At 36.3% G+C, this 27,589-nt stretch overlaps 1 protein-coding gene across 11 annotated transcripts in view; it reads right to left on the bottom strand.

The window, feature by feature from the left end:
• The window catches only part of RGS7 (regulator of G protein signaling 7), a 242,747-nt gene that overhangs the window by 35,579 nt on the left and 179,579 nt on the right, over positions 1-27,589 (bottom strand). For all 11 annotated transcript variants that reach the window (XR_006013825.1, XM_042014398.1, XM_042014403.1 and 8 more), the window contains exons 6-13: positions 24,403-24,467; positions 22,625-22,701; positions 22,410-22,491; positions 7,496-7,570; positions 6,326-6,424; positions 5,525-5,586; positions 3,976-4,086; positions 3,402-3,527 (exon numbers count right to left, since the gene is read on the bottom strand). Coding sequence is in view for 10 of the 11 variants with exons in the window: in XM_042014398.1 (XP_041870332.1) it covers positions 3,402-3,527; positions 3,976-4,086; positions 5,525-5,586; positions 6,326-6,424; positions 7,496-7,570; positions 22,410-22,491; positions 22,625-22,701; positions 24,403-24,467 (697 nt within the window). In the remaining variant the exon portion in view is untranslated. The remainder of the gene's footprint in view (positions 1-3,401; positions 3,528-3,975; positions 4,087-5,524; positions 5,587-6,325; positions 6,425-7,495; positions 7,571-22,409; positions 22,492-22,624; positions 22,702-24,402; positions 24,468-27,589) is intronic.

Here is a 27,589-nt window from a genome sequence, read left to right as displayed (position 1 = left end):
AAATTTCTCAGTCCCTCTCTTCCGAGATAACAAGAATGCAAAGTCCCTTTTTCCTATTTAGTCACACATTACAGAGCTAATAAATAAGCATCAAAGGAAGGGGCAAGGGGTCCAGTGGCTTTTCCTTCAGTGTATCATGGAACCTAACCTGGCACTACTCTCCCTTCACTAATTTAGGTTTTCGCAGTCCTAGAGCTGCTTTGGAGATCACACCCACTGCAATACTGCATAATGATTTAGACAGGCTTTCATGTTGGCAGGTCTGAAATTATTTAATCTTTACAGGCTGCAACTCCTACAAAATAATCAGTTGGGAGCAAACCTATAGTCAGCATACAAATACTAACTTTCCAAAGAATTCTGCTGCATTACAGACAAAGGAAGGATAATAATAGGAATACAATTTCCTACAAGAATTAAAGAAATTAGGTCTCCAGTTGCCAGGTTGCAGTAAGTTGGATTTCATAACCTCACTCTCTTTGAAAAGTCCTTTCTTTAGTACTTGGACAGCCTTGTGACCAAGCTCAATAGTACTGGATCATGCTTGAACTTTAGTCTTGTGAATTTTAAACAATGGTCACCATTTTGTAATAGGCAGTGGGAATTTCATAAATCTATTATCCAAATCATATGTTACTTCCGCTATTTTTTTCTGTGTATAGAGCAGCACACAAAGCAACTCCTCAAAAAAATCTGCATGGTAACAAGAGATCACAAGTCAGCCTGCATTAGGTGAGTGCAGAATCCAACCTGCAAACTACAGTCACACTGTAATGAAGTTACTGCACTGACAGAACTGTTTAGACAGCTTTATTCCTTTCCTGTGCTTTACAACACCTTCAGAGAGTGAAATACTATTAAGCCCCATTTACAGGCAAAGAAAAAGCACAGAGATAGAAAGTAAGACGGGGAAATCTGGTTATATTCCTGATCATTGCACAATTCTTAGTATTAAATCATGGCTCAAGTTCCTTCATCCTTTTTGTGTTCCTTAAGACAGGATCTGTATCCACCAAGAATGATATTCTCAGACAGCTCAGACACTCTCAGCCAAAGTCAAAGTAACAGTAACACTGGGACTTTTTGCTGTGTAAGGCCATTGCACTTGAATAGAAATGGTGTATCTGGTAGACTTATCATTTCATGGGTTTGGTATTTCTTTCACCAGAATGATGTATAAGACATCTAATTTACTACCAGCGAAGCTCCTGTCATGCCAGCAGTCCCTGCTGTATCCTGTGTACTCGGCTTGAAAGCTTGAATGCAGGGTCCCAGCCACCTATCCAACTATAGGCTCGGCAGTGTTGTAAATCTTACTGTGATTAGATCTGTAAAAGTACAAGAACCAGCAGCTGATTTGAGTTGAATTCGTTGCAGTGGGAAGATGTGGGTTGACATAATTATTTTTCCCAAGGTGACTATCAAAATAGTAAAAAAAAAAATACCACTAAAAACCCCCAAATTACCATGATGGAGTTAACAAGTGAGCAATGAAAGTGGTGGTCTTCGAAGGTGTTATCAGCAGTAATGCTTGAAATCATTGAGCTTTTCACTTCTGTTATTGGTGTCTAAAACATTTTGACAGCCATACACAACAAGCTTTACAAATTCATGTTTTCTAACCCAACTTTACTATGTGAACCTAATGGTGGATTGATTTCCCTACAGCTTGAGAATTTACAAATATAATTCTGAGCTTCTGAGACAGTTTTCCTTCAGTTAATTATCACAGAAAGCACCTTTTCAGAACAAATTTATCCCCTGACTGGCCTGTAAGATCATATTCACCATTACTCAGATATTATATTTTATAATGCCAACATAAGATTTTAGAGGGAGAGACAGAAGAGTAGATGGCATATGAAGGAATCATCTCTGAAGAAATTTCTTGGGGGAATTTTTCTGGATCAGTTACTTGCAGTTTGCCTGTGGTTAGTGTTGTAAATAGGATTAGAAGAAAGAGTTAGGGATTATGCGGGTAACAGTCTAGCTGGCAGAGAGACAAATTAATCACAGAAAAGCACCAGAAACTGCAGCACACATTGGGCTCAATAGGTTCATGTTTGAACAGCTGCTCTGCATAACAAATTACCAGGATGCTATTTAAATAATAATTTTTTAAAATTACTTTCCTTTTCTTGGTTTTATTCTGAGTTTTAAAAATTAATTTTACCAATTGGACTTTTTAATAAGAAAAATCCGTATCTGTGACTTATAAAGTCATCAACATACACATACAGGTCAGGCTGTATTTGTGATGCAAGGTTAATGTTTGACTATGAACATGGTCAGCAATTTAGAGAACACCAACTCCAATTATTCTGCTGACAAATTTAAATTAATAACAAGGAGATCTGTGCAATTACTTGGCATTTATAAATCAACACCATAAATATTAAATGCCTCTTGTAAGATGCCACAAAAGCATAATTTTAGTATGAACGGCTATGCTGCAACACTTTAGAGTGAGAATTGGCATAGGAAAAAAGTAGGTTAAGATTATTCTGAGCTCTAGAATGTAAATGCAAATAGGATTCTACACTACTTATGTTGTTGGTGAATGGAAAGTGATACAGATGACATCTGACAACAAGGTGGAATTAAGAGAAAAATATGTTGCCTGTATTTTTGTACTATGCTCAGCTTAATTTGTCTGTCTATAGAAAGGCTGTCATTAATCTCTCTGAAATAACTCTTACTGAAATATGACTTTCTTTGAACAGACAAAACCTGCTATTAACCAATGGATGGACTATCATTTTTAAAATCAAAAAACTTTTCTCCTCACTTAAAAGTAATTCTGTAAATATACTTTTTAAAACGTACCCTATATGCTTCGTACACTAGGAACACTTTTCCATTTTGCGATCAGTGAGGAATTTGAGAGCTAGATGTCACCCTACTTCAGCTGTGTCAGATCCACAAGTACTAGAATACTGGTGGAGATTTTCAAAATGATCTCCAGAAACCAATCAACCTGATGAAAGTCTGTGAATTTTACTTTTAGGTCCTTTATTTATTTTTAAACTTTTTTATTTTCATTTTGCTTTTCCCAGAGTATTTGACTTAATAAAAGATACTGGACAGGCTTTGAATGAGTCAGTTTTATACCTGTTTAACAAGACAAGCTGAGAGAAAAGTTCTTACAGGAGTAGTTTGACCAAAAGTTGAACATGAATGGAAAAACATGCTTCATGTGAGTCTCTCTTAACTATATGAATATTTCCCTCAGCCTGTACATGAAAGCTGCCAGCAATCTGGACTAATTAATTCTGAAAAGTGAGGAAAGTTTTTGAAGGAGTCAAAAAATGAAAAGTATCAGGAAAAAAAACCCAAAACAACAAAGCAAAAACCCAATATATCTTATAAGCTAATAAAAAAAAAAAGTAGCTCTCATTTACCTTAAATTTTCTGAACTGAATTCTGACTCCAAGAATTTCAGAAACTGCTCTCTTCCCACAGGGTCTTTCAAAGCTTCATCCATGCCAAATCCCCATCGTTTCACCCTCTGCTGTCCTGGCTCTTTGCTACAGAAATAAAAACAACAGAACCCAAAGTAAGCAATACTTCAGTATTCTAATAATCTGTGTTCATAATTTAGACTAAACCATAAAGTTCCATGGTTTTCTCACTTTTTAGAGTGCTCATATCTGTGCAATGTTCAGCAATGAGCAAACAGACTGTTAGTGCTTACACAGGATGAAGGTAATACACAGAAGAATAAAGATTTCCACCTAGGAATGTTACCAGATTTTAAAAGATGTCTCTTTTTTTCACCATACTAGAATCCTTGAAACTGGTTACTGTAATTTATTAGCCCATAGCACTTCCCATCTTACCAAATGTAAAACTGCAAAGGGTACTGCATTGCCCTTCTACCTCAGTATTTTCCTGCAGTACCTTTGTCTGAAATCTTCCCATTCCAGAAAAACATGTTATACCCCCTTACTTCCAAAGAAGAAATAAATTATATACCTTGTCTCCAGTTCCCAGAAAGTGGTGTCATCTGATATCCAAGGGTTTGAGGGATCAGGGGGCACAAGAAAAGGATCATATTCCAAATACTGCTCTGTATAAGCTAATAGACTAGGAAAACAAAAGCATCAAACATTGTCACGTCAGGAGGCGAGGAAACCTGATCAGGTTACCCCAGTTAACAAGTTACCTTGCATCAATTGTGTGTGCATACACTCAGAAGGCAGCTACAAGCTCAGGGCGAAATAGGTTTGCTCAAGCCATTTAAAAGTGGACCACTGAAGAAGGAGGGGTGGCTCAGGTCTATCAAGAGTAGATATAAAATAAGTTTCCCTAATACTTCCACACAGCTCCATTTAAGGTTCCTTTAGACACTAATAAATTAGATCATATAACCTCTTCCACACACATTTGTTTTTTCATAAAGGAACATGTTATATATCCCTGTGGTCTTAATCATCAGTTCCTTTAAAATCTGTTCTAAAACACTGCTTGTTACACAGCTTGTATTTGTTGGCCCTGCATCTGCTAGTACTCCTTTTATTTTCTCTTAAATATAATTAATATTTTTATTATTTCCTAATAAAAGGGCACTATTCTCAAGTTTATCTTTTAAAAAACATGCCAATTTTTTTTCACAATTTTTTATATTCAAGAATTGGTCTGACTCAGTTGCATGCACTAAAATCTTTGCTTGTATTCTGGTAATTTACATCTCCCATTGGCCTTATTCATGCTTGCTGTTTCCTTTGGCCTCATAATTTTTGTAAAATTACTGACAAGTGAGGACAACTATTCTTTCTTTTCAATTCCTTTTATAGGTAGTGTGCATGATATATTTACTTTTCAGCAAACAAAAAATCTTAACCTGCTCTCTTTGTGGATAAATATGTATATGTATTTGCATATATATGCACACATACACATAAATAAGTAGACATATTTGTACAAATGTATATTAGAAGATGAAGAGTAATTTGTATTTGGGTTAGTTTCCTTTACTGAGCCCTATGCAGCTCCATTTTCTGCAACGTTGGGCTTTTTGTTTTATTTGATTTCTAGCCCCTTCTTGACAAATTCTGGTCTTATTAGGAGATAGATTCCTACTAGTGTTACATCTCTGACCCAAACTGAGCCCAAACTCGCTTTGTTCAAGCACTGACTGAGCTCCACACCAATCAGTTCCCTTGGTTCATCAGTGATTGCCCTTTTGAAATATCAAAACAATAACCCCAGACCTATTCCCTTTTAGCCTCCCTGCCAATGAAAGGTGAAACTTGTGATCCCTTGGTCAGAGGCTCTTTCAGTGACTTGGGTTTATCAGATATGTATTGTGGAATATCTGGAGTATTTTTATCACTAAAAGAACTTCATACTTCTCCACTTAAAGTAAACTCTAACCAGTTATTTCTATGAAATCTGAGCTCCCATGTCTCTCTTTGAAGAGCTATTTGCTGTGAATAGCTCTTTGAGACTAATTCAAACTGACATTTTTCCCAATAGTTATCAGTCTAACTGAAAAAAAAAGAAAATGTGACAATATACGTACCTCTCTGCAACTTTTGACATTTTTAATCTATGTCTGTCTAATTGCATTTGCCAGTGCTTAATCTGCAAGAAAGGAAGGCAAAGAGTTTTATGAGTAATTTATTGCTTGATTCCATTTCTATAACTTTTTTTATTAGGGCTGTAATTGAACCTTAATTTATCCTAGGGCACAGAAGAGAAATATATCAGAATTAAAACAACATTTCACCAGCGTAGTTCTAAAATAAATGGAATTTTCCATTAAAGAGAAAAGATCATACAGAGACAAAAGATGTGCCCAATATAACATTCTCCCTAAAGATTCATCAACAGAAATCCATTTTTAAAATTAGCCTTTATTTAGATTTTTGAAGAGAACTAATACTTCTTCAGACATTTACCTTCTCCAAATTCTAACATCTCAGGAAAGATTAACAAAGCTTTAACAGTAGATAAATGTGTGACCTTATACATGCATACATGGAGTGGTAAGTATACCCCCAAACCTCAAATCAGTATTGAAAGAAGAGCAAGCTCTCCACAGCTGAACAGTCTAATGGGCTTAGCTATACAAAGAACCCACTCACTGGCCTACTTCCCACTGCCTTTAGATGTTTAATGCATTATACAAAAAAATTCAGGTTTTGTCTCCTTAGTTTTGATGAAGTTACATTCCTAAATCCATTTATCTTGAAACAAGGAAAAAGTTTATTAAATGTTTGCTACACCTGTTTTGAATAACTTCCCAGTTACAATAATATTTTTATACCTACTTTCCTAAAAAGTTAATTTAAAAGTACATGTTTGTAGTTATGTTCCAAACCTCTTGGTGTAGTTCATCTTCTGTGGGTGGCTTAGTCTCTGGTACTGGCGTGTGGGTAGGGCTGTGACTTCGAATGTCATTTTGTAAGCCATAGACAGACTGAGCAAAAAAATATGGAACAATGAGAGTTGCTTTCATACAGTGCTTTCTACACACACTCATAATAACTGTCATGGCTTAGTACATTGTGCTCAAGAAGTTAGCCAAGATCATCTTTTCCTGAGGAAACTGCAATAAGCCATGCACTCAGATGAAACTGTGCTTCTGCACTAGAGTGTAAAATAAAGACTCCCAAACTCCCACAATTCCATAAAGCCACAGGACAAAGGATCTACTTTTATTAGGTCTCTATATTAGCGTCACAGTAAACATGGGGAATGACACTGAGAGATGCTATTACAGTAAGCAGAGATGACTGGTAGGTGAGGTATTGTGAAAGGTACACTAGCACAAGGATTATTTGGATGACTCCCAAAATTGCAATTACTCTCTGGTAAATTACACTAATCTGGACCTTTCACTACCATAAATAAGACAAGCTAAAACTTTCTCTAAATCCACTTTCCTTCTTAAAACATATTTTTCCACGGATCAACATGCAAATGTACCTCAAAGGAAGTACTTTAAAGTGGAAGTCAATCTATATGTTTATGGTGCAAAGGATTTAAAAGAGTTGAGCCAATCCATCTATACAACCCTAGATAAATTACACTCCAATTACAACCTAATTTAGATAGAGCTAATTTCTTCCACAATTTCCAGTGGAAAGTATTTTGGGCATAATTGTAAAAAAGAGACACATTTTTCATTAAGAACAGGACAAGAACTGCTGTTAGAGTTCACACTGAATTTTAAAATTTCTTTTCCTTAATTACTGACAGAAACACTTTAATAGGCTTTATTCAATCTACTAAACAACATGAATAAAGAATGCAAAAATGAATTTTATATTTAAAATCTCTTTGTATTTCTCCAAAATCTTATGTGATAGAATTTACTTAGCATTAGCAAATTTGTTAATACTAATTCAACTAAGAGCTTGTGAAATATTAACATATGTTCATGCATTTGTTCCTTGCAGCTGTAAGAAAAAAATGCTGTAAGAAATTATGGAAATTTGTGCTATAAATTTCCTCCACCTCCTGATTTTGATATAATAACAGTACTTACCTTTCTTGTTTTATGTGGATTTCTCATTCTTGAAGATTTTTTTATATCCACTTCAGTCGTGTTTACACAGCCAGGCTATTAAAAGAAAGAGAAAGGAAAGCAAAGGGCTAAATCTGGGAAGGAACTTCACTGAGATACTCCTCTTCAGTGTGCAAGACTGAAAAATAAATTCCACACCATGAAATTGAAATAAAATAAATTCCCAAGATAACAGAAACCAGTCACATGTTTCTGCTTCGGTTTTGCCAAGGAAGCCATTCATTACATTCTAGCTATTCCTCTAAGAAGCATGGTTGACCTAATGAGACAAAATAAACAGAATTGTGCAATATTCACCTCACCTGTGAACCTCAGGCTCCCTTCAGGAGCATCTGCTTTTGGGTCAATTTTCAAAGAGGATCTTCTTTTAAAATGCAATGAAAAAAAGTACCAAAACAGGATTTGCTTCTTTGGAAAACGAAGGAAAAAAACCAAACCAAACCAGCAAAACAGGCTTCTGCAGCCTAACCAGAAGACTGACAGCCTAAATAAAATTACTCTCAGCACATCGTATCTGGGTTTCATTGGCTCATTCTCACAACTCTGTAGCACCCCAAAGCAGGCAAGCACTCTAGATTCTCCTAATTTATCTTCCTTTGACACTTCCCTCTAACTACAAAATCTGTGCGTAAATCTGGTTTTTACCCTTTGCTGGAAAAAACTAATAATAAGTGTTTTGCTCTCAGGTGAGTTTTATCTATTGATTTTAGAGGAATTACATTTGACACTGAGTGGAAACTACAAAATCTGCTCTCTAGTGGGAGCGGATTTTTAGTGAAAGTAGGTTGGGGTTTTTTAATGGGAGTAGCTAGATACTGAATTTACTTGCCCAACAGCCAGGATGGACTTATTATCACACTAATGATACAACCTCTGTCTTCTTATCATAACGAAAAGTGTGACTCTAAATTTTCAAAGACAAAATTTTAAAAATTGCTTACATAGGAAGAACTAAGAAAAAAATAGCTTTCATTAAACAGAGCAATGGTACTTTGCCTCTGGAAAATATTCTAAAAACCAGACTGATTTTATTTAATCCAGTATGGGTTTTTTAAAATTAACAAATAAATAAGTTTCTATTTTAAAGTAATAAATTAGTGTGCATTTGATCATATTACATTTGCAGCAGAAAAAGTTCCTCACTGCTAACAATAAATATTCTTAAGACTGCATCTGACACACTAGAATTGGGAAGGTACCCTTCGTGCTTCTGAACAAAAATGGGCATTTTTAAACTCAGAAATAAATTGCAACTCTCAAAGAAAAAGGCAGGTTGAAAAATACAAAGTTCTGCATGATGGTCAATTTAAAAGCAGAAAGCAATTTCCCAGGGCAGTATACTGAGATATAAAGCTTAAAAAACCCCAGTGCATCTACTTTAGGATTAGAGCAGCAGCTGGCAGTGAAGAAGAGAGGGGCTTTAACAACATCTACAGCCTTTGAATGTAACAATTTAAATAGCAGGCACACTTACATAAGGTACAAACTGTTATTTGTTCAGTTTTCAGTTATGGTTTGTTAAAAGCATGTCCTAAAAATGGAGAGGGGGAAAAAAGAAGGCATAAACCTCATCTGAAGCCTCTTATTTTTAAAGATTTCAAGCCCACCAGCAGTAAATTGGTACGGACAGATCTTGCAACTTGCCTGGGTAACTTACATGCCAGAATTGTGCAGATTGATGTAAGGAACACAAGAAATTCTGGGAGATTTTTAGAAATGAAACCAGGGCAAAGCTTTTGCTAGTTGCAAAGAGGCCGAGCCCAGTACTGACCTTCTACAGCACCTAGTGGATTCTCACTGACACCTGGCTGTTTAAAATCTCTCATGCTGAAGGAAAGCTGCTCTGGCAGGGGCACGCAGGAGAGACTGTGTGGGGAGAAACTGGACCAAGGTGGGACTGAAGAGAAGCTGACAGGAGAGCTGCCCCAGGCAGGGAGAGGCAGGGAAGCATCAGGAAGCTCCAGTGAAGAAGAGGAGGCAGCTAAAGGGCGTATCAACTACTCTGACAACCTGGGGTAACAATAGGAGTTTAAGACATATATCACTACCTCTATACAATACTATTCTCATAACTTGATTTAAATTATATGACTGGAAGTACCTAATGTAGCTTGGGTCACAATTTATGTTTTCTTCTCAACATAAGTATATATATGTTAGATTATACTTGATATGAGATGGGTTTTATGATTTCTCTGGTGCTGCCGAATTTCATTTGTCAATATTTAGGAATAAATATCAAACATATTTTCAATTAAAATAAACACAAAAAGTTGCATTATATGAACATTTTGCTAAAATAACTCAGTCTTTGTGGGAAAACCTCTGCTGGACAACATTTAATTTTATTTGTATCCCCTCAATAACATAATAAGTATGTGTTTGAATACAATTATATCCAGCTGTGTTTTCTTTTTTTGTGTTGTTTTTTTAACTGGACTACCATAGTTCAAATAGTGAGATGCCTCTCAGAGTGCTCTGCTGCAAGATTCCCATTTAGTGTGTGGTATATAATTTGCATACTAATACTGTAAATAGTTTTCAAACAGATTTCCTGGAAGACTTGAGAACTCTTCTATATGTGTAAATAGAATGCTTATTTCTTTCAGGAGTAATATTCTGTGTGAAAACAATTTCCCCTCAACACACACAGAGGAAAGCCTTGTGACCTTGTTGAAATTATCATACAGCAAGATCACAACCAGGGCAGAATTTGGTCCTCATCAATTTTTAAATATCTGGGTGAAAAACTGTCATACATTCACTTAGTTTTTTTCATCCGTTAGCATGTCCTTTTCTCAAAGTACAAATGCCTTTGTATTAATTTACATTAAAGGACATGTCAATCCAGTCGTGATAAATTCACTGTTGATGTAAATGGATACAGACAAAGAACATAAAAAACCCACATATAGCGGAATTTTAACCCCTACTTCAGTTATTGGATAACAACATTAGTATGAAACCCAAGCAGCACCACTTTCTACTGCTGCTGTAGGAGGTTGCATACCAGGATTCTGCTAAGAAACACAAAGGAAGGAAGAAGTCTTGTCTGCAAGCAGAGGAGGTACCAGAACATACATGCCTTGATCTGGCTATCGCCAGCATTTGAAGCAACCATCTGAGAGTATGTTGAGTTAAAAAAAACCACTTGATATTAATGTTCTTTTCCTGATAACTGTGGCAACAGTGAATTAATTAATTAAACCCTTGTAATAGTGCTACAGTGTATTAATTTTATGAAACCTGTAACAACTCTTTGGAAGAATTACATAAAATGGCATGCCTGAGCCATGGTATATTTCCATCCAAGTAGTGCAGAGTATGGAGTATTTTTAGTCTGCTTGCTGTACAAAGTTGCACACTCCAAGTGTCCTTTTTATTGCCTGGCCACATAGCCCAAATCAACTGCTGTCAAAGCCTCTTTTGTATAAAAATCTTTTTGCTATGATGTGCTTGTAATTCAAAACAGTGAAAAATGCTCAACAGAGAGTAAATTAATATTCATAATTAGGTCAGCTGAAGTTTTGATGTCTTTTTTTTTTTCTTTCCCAAAGAAAAGGGCAATTTAACTGTGCATCTACTTAAGCCAAAATAACCAGAAGTTTTCTTGTATCTGAGACAAATATACCCCTGTATGTGGGAGGGAATAAGCTCGTGCATTCCGATAGGCTGGGAACTGTCTGTCTGTATTGCTGCTCTGTAGGAAATGATCTGAAGGAGAAGCTGAACATGAGTCAGCAGTATCTCTTTGCAGCAATGCAGACAAACCACATACCCAGCTGCACTAGCAATAGCTTAGCCAGCAGGCAAAGTGTTTATTTCTTTCTACTCAGCATCACAAGGAAACTTCTGGAACACCAAGACTACTTTTGGGCCCCACAAACAACACAAGAAATATATTCCAAATGGGAAAATCCACTGGAGGAACAGACTTTTTTTATGCTTGCCAAAGGGGAGAGCTAACCATTGTCTTTTGTGCCTACAGGGGGGCTTAGAGAGATAGACCTTTTCCAAGGGTGCACTGTGGGAGGACAGGAGACAGTAATCTGAAATTGCAGTAAAGGAATTTCCAGTCACCTATAAAGAAATATACTTCACAGTAAAAGTAAGAGAGGCTATGGAATGTCCGTCCTTGGTGATTTTCAAAGCTTGTTTAACCCAAGTGCCTGGACAATCTGATTCCCCTTAGAAGTTAGCACTGGTTTGAGCAAGACATTGGACTAGAAGACCTCCAGAGGTCCCTCTCAGCCTATACTTCTGTGGTGCAACCTACACTTCACAAGCTGCAGGGAGTGAAATTCAAATTATCCACTTTACAGACCACTCCAATCAAGTATTCACATTGGTGTGAAATTCATCTCTCTGCCTTCCCCACCCCAAAACATCAGAGTGGAAACAAGACTGGTATGTGCTTCCTTGCTGCTGCCCCTGCCCTGTAGCATCCTGTGGTTCGTGCTCAACTCATACAAACAAACCTCAGGTTGATTTAAGGAAATGTAATTTCAGTGTCTCTTTAGCTAAAAATACATAGGCACTATTTAAAATAATTACCTCATTTCAATATGCACACCCATAAATTCAGAGTTCATTAAAGCAGTAAATATTTAGGTAGATTGATCACATACCTTATGAAATTTCATTGCATTTCAGTGTCAATACACTTTGAAATAGATTTTATTTGTTTTGCAGGCATGATCTAACCTGCTAAGTGTAATTGCAAAATACTAAATTTCAAGATCTCCAGGCTCTCAGAATTTAAAGACTTTAAATTTAAATTATGGACCTGGGTGCAAACATGACAGGTCTTCTCTTTCACTTGAAAAGATTAAGTCAGGCACACAAACATAAGAAAAATCAGAGATTGAAATCTGTCTTTTACATTATGTGAAATAGAAGATTTTAACAAAAAAAGTAAGCTTGCAACCATCTATTCTGCTATTTCTGTCATTGCTACTATTCCTGTCATTTTTTTAGGAGTCTTCTAACCCTCAACAGTAACTATTCATATCACTCACTTTCTAAAGTAGAGAAAAGAAGCTAATTAGGCAGTGAGTGATAAGAAGAAGAGCAGAGTTCATTTTTATTTGTAGGTTTTCTATTCCAGTTTACTTGTACAGCTATCTGAACAGTGTATAGTTAAAAATCAACGGGAGAAGATTATAAAAAAGAAACGGAAGATTACAAAATAAAGAAACGAGGCAAAAAAAAAAAAAAATCCAGTGGCACTCAGCTGGAAAAAATCAAAGGAGATGCTAGCTGGAAAAATACCCAATTTGACTCTGGTTATATGGGAAAGATTATTTTTCTCATACGTAGTCTAGCATCAAAGGAGACATTAAAATCCTATATTGAGTAAGTTGTCAGTAATGGCTAAAACTGAGGCTCTCATAAGGCTACATTCTCCTGCAATGCACCAATTTTTCATTTCACTGAGATGGAAGTTATTCAAGTGTGCAGAACCCACTAAGGCTTACAGGGAAAAGTTGAGGTTTAGGTAATGATTATCAGGGTATTTTGGGATTTTACCTCATTTTACACACTTCAGGGTCAATGAATAAAGAGGCTTTTCCAGCAGAAGAGCTGCACTATTAATAACTTTGCTGGTGCAATAGGACATCTCAGAGGAACAGTCCAAACATAATGAGTACAAGTGGTCAGGCCTTTAACAGGATTTGGAAAAGCAGCTGCTGTCTTAAGGTCCAGTCAAAGGACAGCAAAATTGCAAACTCAGATACAAATTTCAGAAAATGTGTTTTTTTAAATGTAGCTCACTTTATAATTAGAGATCAATGAACCTCAACTAAGTGATGAAAAAAATAAACCCAGAAGCCATAGCTGCCAGAAACTGCAAATATGTAGGATTGTGTACTGCTAGTGCTTCTAGGGGACATCTCACCAGCCTCTGTTATGCCCCCCAAGGCAGCAAAGACAAATCAGTGATCACGGGAACTGGGCTACAGGAACCACTTCCTTTCAGTGAGAAAAAGATACTGTTATGTAAAACTGCAGAACCTAATCATGGGGTTAATTTACAGTCAGCTAGGTGTACCTAATCTGAAACACTCTTACGAACTTTATGAGCCTCCCTAAAGGTGTTTGTTTTAATTACTATTCCCATTTGATTCAGCAGTTCTGTGAAAATAACTCTGAGAAATCAAGTGTGTGAACACTGGGACTTGACAACACCTCTAGTAACAAGATCCCCAGTAAATCTGAAGAGAGAGGAAAAATACTATGCTGAGTTTAAGTACTAGGACACAAGGGGTGGATTTTTTTTTCTTTTTCATTATGTAACATAATCCCATAACTACAAACTATAAACTAAATTGGATGGGTCTAGCTACTTAACGACTGTAGTATATAATTTTACAGTACTTAGAGTTTCATACACATGTACAGTAGTATAAAATATGAAATTATCATATTATATGCTACTTGTAGTAGTACCATATTCCAAGCTTCTGCACAACAAATTTTAGCACAACCACCTCTCTGAAAACACGCCTTTTTGATTCAGTTTTTCAGACTGACAAACAAGCACTGTGACTGGACTTCCAATACCTGCTGTTAAGTCACAGCGCTTTTATGGAAGTCCCACTTGCATTATAGTTCTAATAAGAAGCAAACACAGAGAGACTAATATTCAGAATACAGTCCAGTGGCCATGGCAACCGCAAATGTAAATTGTAATACGTACATAAGTTTGATGACTACTTTGGAAAGAACTCCTATCAAGACTACACCTCTCTACAACTCCAGACCAAGCTTCTAAAATTAGCACCTAGCTCTTCCTATGGACTCTTGTCTGTTAGAAATTACCTCCTCTGAGAAGCAGACTTAACCTTTCAATTACCACCTTTGAAACATAATTTTTAGGAAGCAAATCCCAAGATTGTTCTCAAGTATAGAGTCTACACAAGCACAATTCATATTTCATTTCTAGAGGCCTCATAAATTTGGCAGATAATCAGGGAAAAGTTATTAAAACCTGCTTGTTCTACTGACTCATTAGATATTTTCAATATCCACAGTCTTTTCATCATGAGATGATATGAGATGAGATATGTTATGCTTCTAAATACTGTATTTTTGGAACTCAAGGTAAATAATTGCAATGTATGGATTCAGTCTGACACTGAAGTAAGTGAATACAACTTGGAACTGGACTTGCATAGACTAACCTCAAATGTCTTTGTGTTTCTTAATACAAATCCATTTTTAAAACATGCGATACATCTGTCAATATGCTGCAAATATACCTGAAAATAGTGATCTACAGTCAAGTAGTATAATGGAAACAAATTAGTTGTACACAGCTTAACCACTACAACCAGCTATCAGTTGATAATAATGTAAAACCTACTGGCTTTTGATTAAGTAAATAAAAGCTTTTCATCCTTTCGTATTCGTTTATTGGACTGATATTTCAGGCCACAGAATATTCAATGTAAAATCTTATTGAGCTGCTTCCTTCAAAGGAAGGGATTGTCTTAATTCATAAGAATTAATAAAAACATTGTTAGGATTAAGTGTTCTCTTCTGTTGAAGGTTTTAGTAGAGAATTATGCAGATAGCATAGAATGAATTTAAATGCTCAATACATGTCCTCAATAGCTAATTCCATTTTGACTCATTAAAGAACAGAGATAAATAATAAAAAGTTATAGACTTATTTTTTAAACTAAAATGAATGAGCAATAAACCTTATTGTGTCATACACTAGAAAGATATTGATGGAGAAATAATGAATTTTGCATTTATGCCTAAGTTAAACATACTATGGAGAGCCCCACATGGAGGACAGAAAACTTGCTGTTGGACCAGTGAGTAAAATCAATATATCCTTTATTCAAGGATTGATTTGAACATCACTGACTAATACCAAAATAACAGTTCCACTGTTGTTCTGCAATGGACCTAATCAAAACATGGAAAGGTCTGCAATTAATGGATAAAAGTTCAACTATGAGTTGTTTCTCTTGTTCTTACAAGACAATGGAGGTTTGAACACCATCAGACAAAGGAGAGACATTTGATCAATTAGTTTGATCAAACTTTAATTATGTTTGCAGCAAGGTAAAACTCAGAAAATTTTCAAACTAAGAGCTGGGAAGTCTCACTTTAAGCATAGACTTTAGGATCACTTAAAATTTCAAAGATTTTTAGTGTCTTTCCAAAATAAAGAAACCTACATTGCATCAATTTCCACTTTATACTTATTTGTCTTCTCAAACTAGAGTTTAGATCTTTTCCCTGAGTAGTATCAGAAACACAAGGAATTCCACTGGCTGTGCAAATGAAAGACCTGTTTGAAACAGTAGAAAGAGAGACACAGAGAAATTTTCAAGGAATATATACTAATAAATGAAAGAATAAAATGACTCCGTAGAAGATAGAACATCTTGGACCATGACAGGGATCCTCATGTTCTCACATACTTTGTTGATTAAGGACAGATCTTGTTGAAAGTCAGGCTGCCACCTTAAGAGAATGAGATCTAATCATTGTTTTTTTTAAAAAAAATTAGTAGTCTGTGTGTCACAGAATCACATAATATGCAAAATACATTAAAAAAGGATATTAGAATTTAATCTTGAGACAAGTCATATGAAATTAAACAAGAAGCTGTACCAAAGAAAATACTACTGCATTGAAGTTCTATGCTTAATTCTTTTTGCAAGTTGATTTAATTTCGAATTAGTTTTCATTTATGATATAGCATTTCACGTTTGCAGTGACTGGTTTTCAGAACCAGAAATTGTTGCACAGAAATTAGATCCATTGAAATTTTTCAAGTGGTGTTTCAGTAGTATTCATTTTACTTAAGGATGTATTAAAATCATTTTTGATTATGTGAAGATTCCAGTATTTGTGACACTGTTGCACAAGGAAACTGGCTAAATTTAATTTCTTTCTGGATTTTTTTTACCCCAAAAAGCAGGAAACTGCTGTTTTACAGATTTCATACAAAAGAAATTTAGGTTATTCACTTGAAAAGAAGTGGCAACAGAAAAGTCTAGCACGTCTCTGAAAATGCCGATGGCAAATATAGGTGACATTTAGAAACTGATTATATGCCTTTTGACTTATAAGAAGATCCTTGACAAAATGCTTTGGCTTAAAGCAGCAAATCTAATTCCCACAGCTACAAAGATCAATGCATAAATGTTGCACTTATTAAAAAAAGTTCCTTATACTTACTTCTTCAGGTTATTTTCCTAGTTTCACACAAAACCGGGTCTTACTCAAAACCATATTGTCATATCATTTTTCTGTGTCCTTCCACCATCTCATCAATGAACTATTTCACAACTTGGATGTCTCAGTTTTAACTTCCAAAATTTTTTTTTGTTGCACTGTTGCAAGAAACTTGGCTTCTGTTTCCCTATCTGCCCCACCTCTACTCAAGTACTAGACTAAATAAAAATGCTAAGTAATGTCAGTACAAAATCTTCCACAAAGGTCTAAGCAGGCCAGCTAGAAGGTTTATAAGTATGTGCCTCAACTACAAGCAGTTATGGATCATAAATATTATAACCATTTTTTGTAATTAAAATTTTGTGCAAAGTTTTGTTTCATTACCAGAAGGGCAATTATCTGAGAGCGACAATTGCTGGTTTGGCTGCATTCCCTGCCTGCTGTAGAGGTAACTCCCTTGTAAGGACATATGGTCAAACAAGTGCAAAAGAACACATGAAAATTATGTGTATATATATCACTAGAGAAGTTGGATGGCATGATTCACAATTGCTATCTGAAGATGTTTAAAAATTTTCTGAAAATGCTATTATAAAGCAGAGAGAAGTGTTCTCCGGCTAAACAAGTGACTGGCCCAGGAAAGTCCAGCAGTGAGTGTGAAATGCAGGTGTGCACCATCTTATCCAAGGTAAATTCAGTGTTTTGACAAGTCTCTGAGGCTGATCTTGAAAATGATGAAATGATGAAATAATGAAAAAATCATTAAAATTCAAAAGAACCCACTGCCTGGCCTTCAACATCTCATAAAGTTCCACTAACCAATATGCATTTTGCATATAGGTCAAATGTGAAGGGTCATGTTCAGATCACATAAAATACAATTTAAAAATATAAACAGAGAAAATTAAATTAATGGACATAGAATGTCATAAAAAGAGAGAGAAGCAAAAGGTGTGGGATGTGTGACAAAGTTTAAAATATTTGAATGCCAACTTCCGGGTGGGGGAAGCCATGCAGACAATCCATGTGATTGATAAAGCAAACTTCGTTTATTGGCAATACAGAGGCACTTATATAGTATCAGTATATACGCTTGTCAGTTCTTGATTGGTTTAAGCTTACAAAAGCACATTCTTACTTCTACATAATTCGGTTAGATAAAAGACTACATTTGGCAAGCTTCTATTATTTATGTTTTGACTTGAGAGATCAAAAATCTTCCTCCCTTCTCATGGTCAGTATATCTTATCAGCACAGGACTGTACCTCCTTAAAACTCCCTTTTTGTTCTCAGGCCTGTTTCTCACGCAGGGATTTTCTCATGGAGGCTTTTTCTCATGCAGGCCTTTACTTGCAGGCTCTTGCTTGTACAGCTTTGTTATTGATTTGTTCCCTTTATCAATAATCCATGTCCCTGATCCTCTCACCATTCTGCAACATTTGAAGAACACTGTTTTCCTAGTTTAGTGTTAGGAAAGAATGGCAAGAACCACCCAAATCCAGAAATGATACATACTTCTGAATTTTACAACAACATTATCTTAAACCCACCCTATATTACTGCTGTCCTTACTAGAAATACTCACCCCAGATACTTTGCTGTCCTGTATTAAATCACACAAATATTGCTGTTGTTTTTCATAAAATCAAAGAATCATCTAGGTTGGAATAGACCTTTAAGGTCATCAAGTCTGACCCTTATCAATATTTTATATCAATTTTTTTCCCAAAGAACCAAAATAATCACCATTATTCAGCAAACCAGTAATGGCAATGGGAAGAGAAGTACTGTGGACTTGGTTTAACCAAGTTATAAATGGCAGAGTGGAAGAACTGGCTCACACTTTGACTCATGCTCATGCTTTATCAAATCACACTATGACTAAACCATAGACAGTGTTTAAAACTTGGAGAGGAACACACAGAGGAATGTTACACATTTCCCATCTTCATTTTAAAAACAACTGCACACAAACCTGCTAAATGTGACTGTAATACAACCAACACCCTGACTGAGGGCAAAGGTCAGAGATGCATTGGAGAAAATGAATTATTTTTTTAACTTATTACGGTTACAAAGCATACAGGTGACTTTCAGAAGAAAAGGATAACAGAAGAAAAGGATACTTCCCTCATTATCTTCTGAATTAATCTGAATCTCAGCAAGTATCCAAAACGCCTTTTTTATTGCATGAATGCGTAACTCAGGAAGAAAAGTGAATCATTTGTAACAGCAAGACATCAGCCATCTTGCTTGTTACCTAAAAGAGTTAATTTTACAGCAAGCCACAGCTACTTTGCTCTGACTATATTTGGCGTGGGTTTGAGAATGTTTCAGAGGATTTACTGCTTTAGTACTTGTTTTTCCCTTTTCAACAAGTGTAAGATTATGGGGTTTAAAAAGAGATGATAATTCAGGAAAGCTGAAACAAGTTCTCTTTCAAAGACTTTAATAAGGAGCATGACATTTCTTTTTGAACAAAAGCAGCTTCTCAATTTCTTTCTCTGGAAGTAACTCACTTCCCCAATTTAGCTTGATTTGTTATTGTTTTTGACTAACACCTTAATCCTCCTAACCAATTTTTGCTTATTTCCACAGTCTGTTATCAATAGAAGTTTCAAAATTATGAAAATAATACACTTTCTAGGCAGGTGGAAAGAAGAGAAAGACTTTTACAATATGTTTACTCTGCCATCAAAAAGAGAAATGCATCACTATATGTGAATAATACTAATCTCAGACCTATGCCAGATACTGCCTCTACCTTATAAATAACGGCATGGACTTTATCCTAGGCCTGATGTCAGGATTGCAAGGGAGTTTATACAGCTCTCCCTGACACAAATTTCCATGGTTTTACTATGGCTGGTATCTGAACTAGTAAAATTAAAACTTGTTTGGGAATGTCTCTGCAGGCTGCAGTGTCTAAAGCTGAAGCTCAGCCATACTCTTTTTAACTGCAAGCCAAGATCTTTCTACATAAAGCAGAAACTGGGATTTACAGAAATTACAAGACTGCACTCCACATACCCTGAAATAAACATAACAAACCTCAGTCTCCCCAAAACACCAAAAAAACCCCCATCCCCACAGGGAAACTGCAATTAAATAAATATTGGAATGGAAACGAAACAATGAGATAACAAAGCTGTTCTCTTAACTGTGACTCAGAAGAAAATTGAGGAATAGATGATTATTTGAAGAAAACTTTCCAAATCCAATTTCTCTGGCTCATCTCCAAGCATCATCTCAGTCTAAAAACCTAGGAAAAAATTATGGGCCAGCCAATCAAAAGTAACCATGATAATGACTTTCAAGAATTTCTGTCCCTTAGACTGCGGCACAAATCTTCTAGAACTTCTGTAATCACCTTCAGGGTTGACTGTGATTTGGGAAATATGAAACAACAGTGTTTTTTGAGCCAAATCCTCTTTCATGTCAAACCTTGGTTCATTTCTTTTATTTTAAACTTATGAGTCACGTGACATTTCTGATACCCAAATCATGCTCTTTTTCTCCATCACCACTCTCCTGGTTTCACTGCCCATGCAGCTGTTCTCATACTTCCCATTCTTGTAGTGCCCTGCTGCACTGTCCTTTAGGAATGACGGCTTGCTTCCCTCTTCTGCCCCTTTCATCAACTTAAAGTTGAAATACAATGCAAAGGTAATATTCATAGATTATATTTTACATGTAAAGCTTCTGTATCAGCACTGTAGCTGGGTAGGTAACAAATACAGCCACTAAGGACCAGGACACCTGCAAGAATACCTTGAAAAAATATTTATTTACTCACCTTAAAACCAATCAACCAACCAAACAAAAATAATGAAACATTTGATCCTCAAAACTCATTTTCAGTAAAAAAAAAAAAATTACATTGGGGTAGATTTCGAACTATGTTGTCGCTACCCCTAGCCTCTGAACTTTCATCAAAAGGTGAAAAACTGTAATTAAAAATAAGCATTATATACAGATTCTCATTCAAACATTACCTTTAAAAACAGTTTAAAAAATTTAGCTCTCCAGAGTTCCAGTAGCATTTCTATAAGTTTTTGGGAGGGCTTTTGGGGGCTTGAAAAGCCACCACAAATTGTAAGTAGCTCTAGCATCACCTTCCTCTTTTCAGTCTGTTTGTGTTTTATCTTTTATTCTTTTCAAAAGAAGCTTCTGGCTTTTACTGTGACAGTAAATTCATAACGATGTTTTCAAAAATATTATTTCAATGACTCTTGAGAGGAGCAGTTTAGCCAAAGTATGAACCTCTCCATTCATCTATTTATATCTTCTAAAGCCAGGAGCCTACATTGCTGACTGTAAGCCAGTCTTTTGCCTCTGATATTTCCTAGGCATGTTTACAGCCAGATTAAAAACATCTGCTGGACCAGGCAGATTTATCCACAGTTCAGCCAAAGCTCTTAATCAGATTCAATTTCCTCTTGTCCTGGTCCCTTTAACTCTCTTGAAGCTTCAACAATTCATCTCTTCCAAACCTGAAAATTACATCTCATTCTCAGATTCAAAACCTTTACATCCATTTCTGCAAATATAAAAGCTCTCTGTGCCTTCACAGGTCTCAGGTCCACAGATACTTTGTGTCTATTCCCTATGTAGCTCCAATCTACATCAGATGGAAAATTTCTTTCTGTTCTCCTTCCTTATTTTTTGTCAGTGATTAGACAATAATGTCCCAGTCTTCTTGCATCTATTGCCTGTGGTTGGAATCTTTAACATGAAATGATTTTCTCTACCTGACATTCTAAATCCTACCTAAAAATCCCTTTCTTCTATGACGGCTTCAGTTCCACAGTCACAAATGTAAGCTGACAATGTTCAAGTTCACTATTTTTTATTTAAACTTTCTCATTGCATTCTACTCTTCTACACATATCATCATCTAATTTTACTTCCCCCACTAAAAGTAGCTTATCCCAGTGTCAAAGATACAGTCCGCGTACGATTTCATTGGTAATGATATCAAACCCGATGCACGGTAAATGAAAGTTTAACTCTAGGTAAGGGAAACCGATACTGCTCTGTAGTAAAGCAAAAAAAAGAGTACAGTTTAATTGGAATTATTGTAAGAATTGACATTCTGTCTCACAATTGTAGCACTCAAGGTAGTTGACTATGTAAGAACCTTTCTTTTTTAAAGTTTTGATTCAGATGGACTTTGACAAAGAACTCAGATAAATCTTGTTTAGACAGTGTGTGACTCCCACAGCTCAAAGCCGATATCTAACCTTTGTGTACTTCAAAAATAGCTTGGAAACAAAACTAGAGTGAAGTTGAAAGGCTTAGCAAGCAAAAAAGCAGACTGAAAAAAACAAGTCAGAATTATCTAAGGGTATTTTTAGTTATGCTGATAATTTTGGTTGTATGACTCATACCTTAGGAAACCTTTGAGATGATAATAGTCAAAGACAGGTACCTTCTGATTCAAGAAATCAGGCACAACACATCTATTCACTGAAAATCATGAATTGGATGCACACACATCTGCAGTCTACAATAACAGATTCATATAAACTCTAGATCCTAAAAAAAGGGAAGCAAGCCCCAACCCCTCACCCTACTGCTCTTTTACTTGTCCCCAGGCTACCTCAAAGCTCCACAATGGCTGACATTTATCAGTGGCCCTGCTCACAGAGCCAGCAGCCCCACCAGCACTCACCACCGGACGGTGCACATCCCAAAATGCCCGCTCCTGACTGTCAAGAATCTTCCTCTCTATCTTGTCTCTCTTCTTGTCAACCCTGTCAATGTCATAGGATATTTAAAAGAAACAGTGTTGATGACAGTAATTTTAAACATAAAAAGTGTCCAACCACTTTCCCCCCCTTCAAAAAGCATGCAGAATGAAAAATGCTCATCTCCAAAGGAACTTACTTTGCTTGTGCTTCAGCTTGCATAAAAATAAACTCCCATTTCCGAGCAAATGCTCGCTGTAGCCTGGCCAAACTCTCCTGAAAATACATCACAATTTTAGTGGGTTAGGTTACAAGTTATTTACTCTTTAATAGCTTCTGGCTTCATCTTTCCCTCCTCCCCTCGCATCCCCCTCACTGAGATATAATACAAGTCACGATATTTGTGTCAGTGTAAGTGGACCTTACTTATCTGATATAAAGTTTTTCTTGACACCAAATGAGATGGAATACTTTTGAATGCCTCGACTATTTTAGTTTTGAAACTCTGATAAAAAGGGTAGATGCATTCTTCAGTAGAACGTGGGATTTCTGAAACATTTTTATATATTGGGTGCTGCCTTAGGAATTCTGAAATAGTACAAAGAAACATCTTTGTTTTGAAAGTATGTAATAATGAAAGAAAACAGCAGTTATCTCCATACTGGATGATCCACACAACAATTCCTCATCAGTTATCCATGCAAATGGTTTCCACTGAACAATTTTGGCTGCCATTTTTGGTAGCATAGCCAAACCTCCACAGCTATCCTCATTTTTAAAAATGCAGACTATAGTTCTTCAATACTGTACAGGAAATGTATCTATCCTACTAATAACAGGAAGAACATTTATAAAATCTTTGCAAAATTCTTTCTTCCATTGATGCTGGAACATTTTCACTGTCTCCAAGAGAGCTTTTTCAATCTCTCCCCAGCTTAACAGCAGTAGTATGCAGTCTTCTTAACAAAAAATGTGTTGTTTTTACTATATTTCTTTGCATTGCAAATGTACCTCTGTGCCATACGCACTGAAAATGAAGACTACAGAAAGAGAAGAGCAGACTTTCTAGAGATCTTGCCAATACCAGTAAAGGCTCTCATGGATTGTACACTGAAAGGGACTTTTCTAAGGCATGTAAGTATAAAATTATGCATATCCCACCGCGCAGTACACTGAAAAACAAGCTTGTGCCAGAAGAAGCAATACAGCATGTCAGCATGGTGCTGTGGCTGGAGTATTTGGTGTGTTGAGAGGCCTGGCTGACTACCCTGCTATCAGGTCACAGCAGCACAGCTGGACAGCTCTCAGCTCAGAGCCAGGGCTGTTTGAGAATTTTATGTTGACATGTTCATGAAAAATTCAGGAACTTTTTGGGGGTAGAGTTGGAACTCAAGACATCTCTCTCCTTATCGAATGCCATCCTCATCAGCTAATCAAACTCCCTCTTTTTCAGGCTCTTCCTGGCCCCCATTATCTTACCTTGCCTGAGGCACAGCACAACCATCAGGGAGTAGGAATGCCTGTAGTCTGACCCTCTTTGCCTCTCATCTAGCTGATGGGAAAAGGCTCAAGTGTCAGCATCACTTATAAAGAATGAGATTCATATTTCTACACCTATCAAGAGGTTTTGAAAATATTGTCAGAGATCCTTCATTCAAACCTTAAATGGTGTAGAGAACAACTGCTTCCAGACACTAATGGTGTACCTGGGATTTGTGAAGTTATTTATGATCCTGGCATGGTGATCTGAGCAGAGTAAGATTAGAGATGGACTGTAATCTCAACATTTGTCCAGTTAGCCATCACTATAGTCTCGCAAACACCATTTAAAACTACTCAGCAGTGTTAGACCCATAAGCTGGAAGAACTGGATAACTAATAAATTTTCACATATAATGCCTGTAGTTCTCATGCTTAACATTATTTCACGGGCTCATTAGGCCCAGCAGAAAAATTTACTTTTTGCCAGGTACTTACAGCTTCATAGTCTGCTAGTTCTAGCCTTGCTTTGTTTTGCATTGTCCGCTTGCAGAGGTAAACAGCTGGAAAAGAAAAAATTAACACAGAATTTGCTACTATCTCACAAACACAGCAGATCAGAAATGAAGGCTTCATATCTGGTTTAAAGCTAGCTTTTTTCGGTTTGATGTGTCCCTTTTCCTAAAAAGCTTTAAACATGGGCTCAATGCTACCTACCAGTATTGCAACTGAAATGATGGATCAGATACAGAGGTTCATTAAATAATAATAAAATCTGCTTTATGCAACACATCATATGTAAAATGCATGAGGTACTTGAGGTCAGGGTTTTTAATGGACAGGGAACTAGCACATTAAAGAAAAATGGCAAAACATTTTTCAAACTGTGTGTGTATAAACCATAATGCACAAGAGTTTTAGCAGGAGCTGCTGCTGTATTAGTCAAACAGGTTTTTAAGAACATGAATACATGGTTTTATTTATTTTTACTCTATATTTAGAAAACACAAACTTTCAACCTAAGAAGATTTTAGCTAAAAAATAATTCCAGATAAAATTCATGTCTCATACAGATTAGTCTGCTATAACCAATATTTAAACCAGAATATAATATGAGACCAAAATATGAAAAAAATTGTGTCATCTACTAGATATGAGAAAAAAAATCTTTCATTTATTTTCTACATCCAAAAATCCTTCAGGAGACCTGTTCTGCCTGCACTTCATTCAGACAGAGCAGGATCTTTGATAATAAAATGCTGAAGTTCATTTCCAACAGAGTTTATTTAGCAGCAAATACTTCAGAAACAACTCTGAGTATTATACAGTTTCCCCCACCAGGGAGACAATGAGTGCAGCACAATTCCTAATTGTGCAATATTTACCCACTTCATTACTTCAGAGCACTGCTCATGTGTTAGATGGATGTATCTTTTGATCAGTGTAGGTAAGAAATCCTTAACTTATCTGTTGTCTCTATAAGCAGCAAAAGGGGCCCATAATTACTGCTTGTGCTTAGGAATGTTCCTGCTCCCTGACTGCCAGCTTGTCTGCTACAGGAGCAAAGCCTCTCTGTGAAATAACTTCACATAGGAACTTAATTCTTCCTAACTAGGAAGAAGGAGGCACTCGTTTTAGATATAGCTTTGAGTATTAAGGTAGTCAATCCAAATATAATTTAAGATTCCATGGAAATATTTATTCCTGACATGTCACCTGCAAATGCATGCACACCCAGTCCAGTGAATGTTCTTTTAGTTTAATTGATTACAAGCACTTCTACCTGCAATTAAAGGTCTTACGTGATGTAAAATGAAGCTACATTTTAATGCAATTTTTTTCTTTTCTTGCCCTCCTCTTTTTGTTTGTGTTATTTGGTCTATTTTCTTTTAGAATATTTCACTTTCCACTCTCATAAGAAGCCGTGGTCTCTTTCTCTATTCTCTGCACCCCCATATACCCTCTGGTTCCAAAGCAGTTTCTGTGTTTACAAAATATAAAAAGACAGATATATGCCCATGTCACACACAGCAGACAGATACCTTCTATAGCTTTCATGCATTTTAATACAATTATACACTTACACTAATGCACTGGCATGCATGCTGAAACGTCACAAAAAGATGAAGGGATGAATTTTGGACCTTTTGTACCTAGGTTGCATTCACAATCAGTACAGTGGTAAGAGATTCTTGGAGAGATGGTCTTTTTCATTTAGCTTTTTTTACAGTGAAGCATTTTCCTCTTTTCCTTCAAAATTGGTTATTTTGTCGAACAAGAAAAAAAAAATCCCAAAAAACCCTTGTAAATATTAGCAATAAAATACATACCTTATATAAATGTGTAGACAGTTCAGAGAATTCCAGGGGTCAAATTTTGTCTACCAATCTAATACCATTTGAACAGAAACAAAACAAGCTCCCAGTTCCTGCACTGGATCAAGACTTTTAAACCACATCCTCATAGTCCCAGTACAGGCACTTTTAGTTAGTTTAGCTCTTCCTTGAGTCCCATTGTGGGCAAATTTTGGGATTATATTTCCTGCTACCTCCTACAAAAATTGTTGTTTCAGAGGTAGCTGCCTGCTCATCTTTCTGTCAGGATAGGTTTCATCAAAAAAAGTATCTTCAGATAACAGAGATTTCAATACTGGAGAAATAACCACTGGGTCATCAGGAGACAAATCAGCTTGACACATTATTAATTTAATACTGTGTCTCCACTGTGTAACTCTACTGCAGTTATTTTCCCTGCAGGGTTCTTTTAATGACCCTCTTTGCTCCCAATCCATAGTAAACAGTTCATATAAAGATGTTTGGTTTTCATTATGAGCATAACTTGGCCAAGACTCAAAAAATCATGTTCATCCCTCAGACCCTTTTTTTTCATCTGAAATATCCAGATTCCTTTCCCTTCAGAGGAGCCTAATGGTTATAACACCTGTGTCTTGGATTCTTTATGTCAGAAATGATTCTATGTGCCACCGTGGGTAAGGCAGAATATGCTCAAGGAAGGTTTAGTATTGTGGGAAGTGTAGCATATCCTCTAGTGTAGAAGAAAACAGTGCTGGAGGACATTCCTACTCTGACTCAATTTACTGCTATTGCTATGTGCTAACAATTCCATCCTTATAAAAGTGCATGTTCGACCCTCTATTTAAGAGCTAACTGCCATGAAAAGCTGGCAGCAGCTCAGGAATTTGTGTTCACCAGTTTGTACTCTTGCTATCATATTATTTGGCTTATCTGTAAAAAATTCAGTAGCATATTATCTGTAAAAAATTCAGTAGCAAGAATGTGAAAATCAACCTCATTTTAAGCCATATCATTTGAAGATACAGCGTAATGAGGTTTTGTTATTCTGACTTTTAGGACAATGATATTTGAAGTATGGATACTCCCATCTTTCACAGGCACCACTCCTTTTCTGCACCAAATCCCGCGTGAAGTAACTGCATGTGTCCAGTAGCCTGACTTGGACGATGTCAATCACCTTCCCTCTCAAAGCAGAGTCAGGATCTCCCAGAATTTCAGCAAATTACAGTGTCTGCTTTCTAATCCCACATGTTGACAGTGTTTTTACAGATTCATAAGAAGTACAGCCTGCAGAAAGGGTCTCCAACTAAAAGCTCCTCTATTTCCATATATAGTTCTCTATTTATCTATCCCGCAAAGGTCCTGGTCCT

Source organism: Corvus kubaryi, unplaced genomic scaffold, assembly GCF_017639235.1.
Source record: "Corvus kubaryi isolate FWS band 111438036 unplaced genomic scaffold, C.kubaryi_AGA036_p1.0 split1-73, whole genome shotgun sequence".
NCBI lineage: Eukaryota > Metazoa > Chordata > Aves > Passeriformes > Corvidae > Corvus > Corvus kubaryi.
The sequence above is the reverse complement of the archived record's forward strand: the minus strand, read 5'-3'. Positions and strand labels throughout refer to the sequence as shown.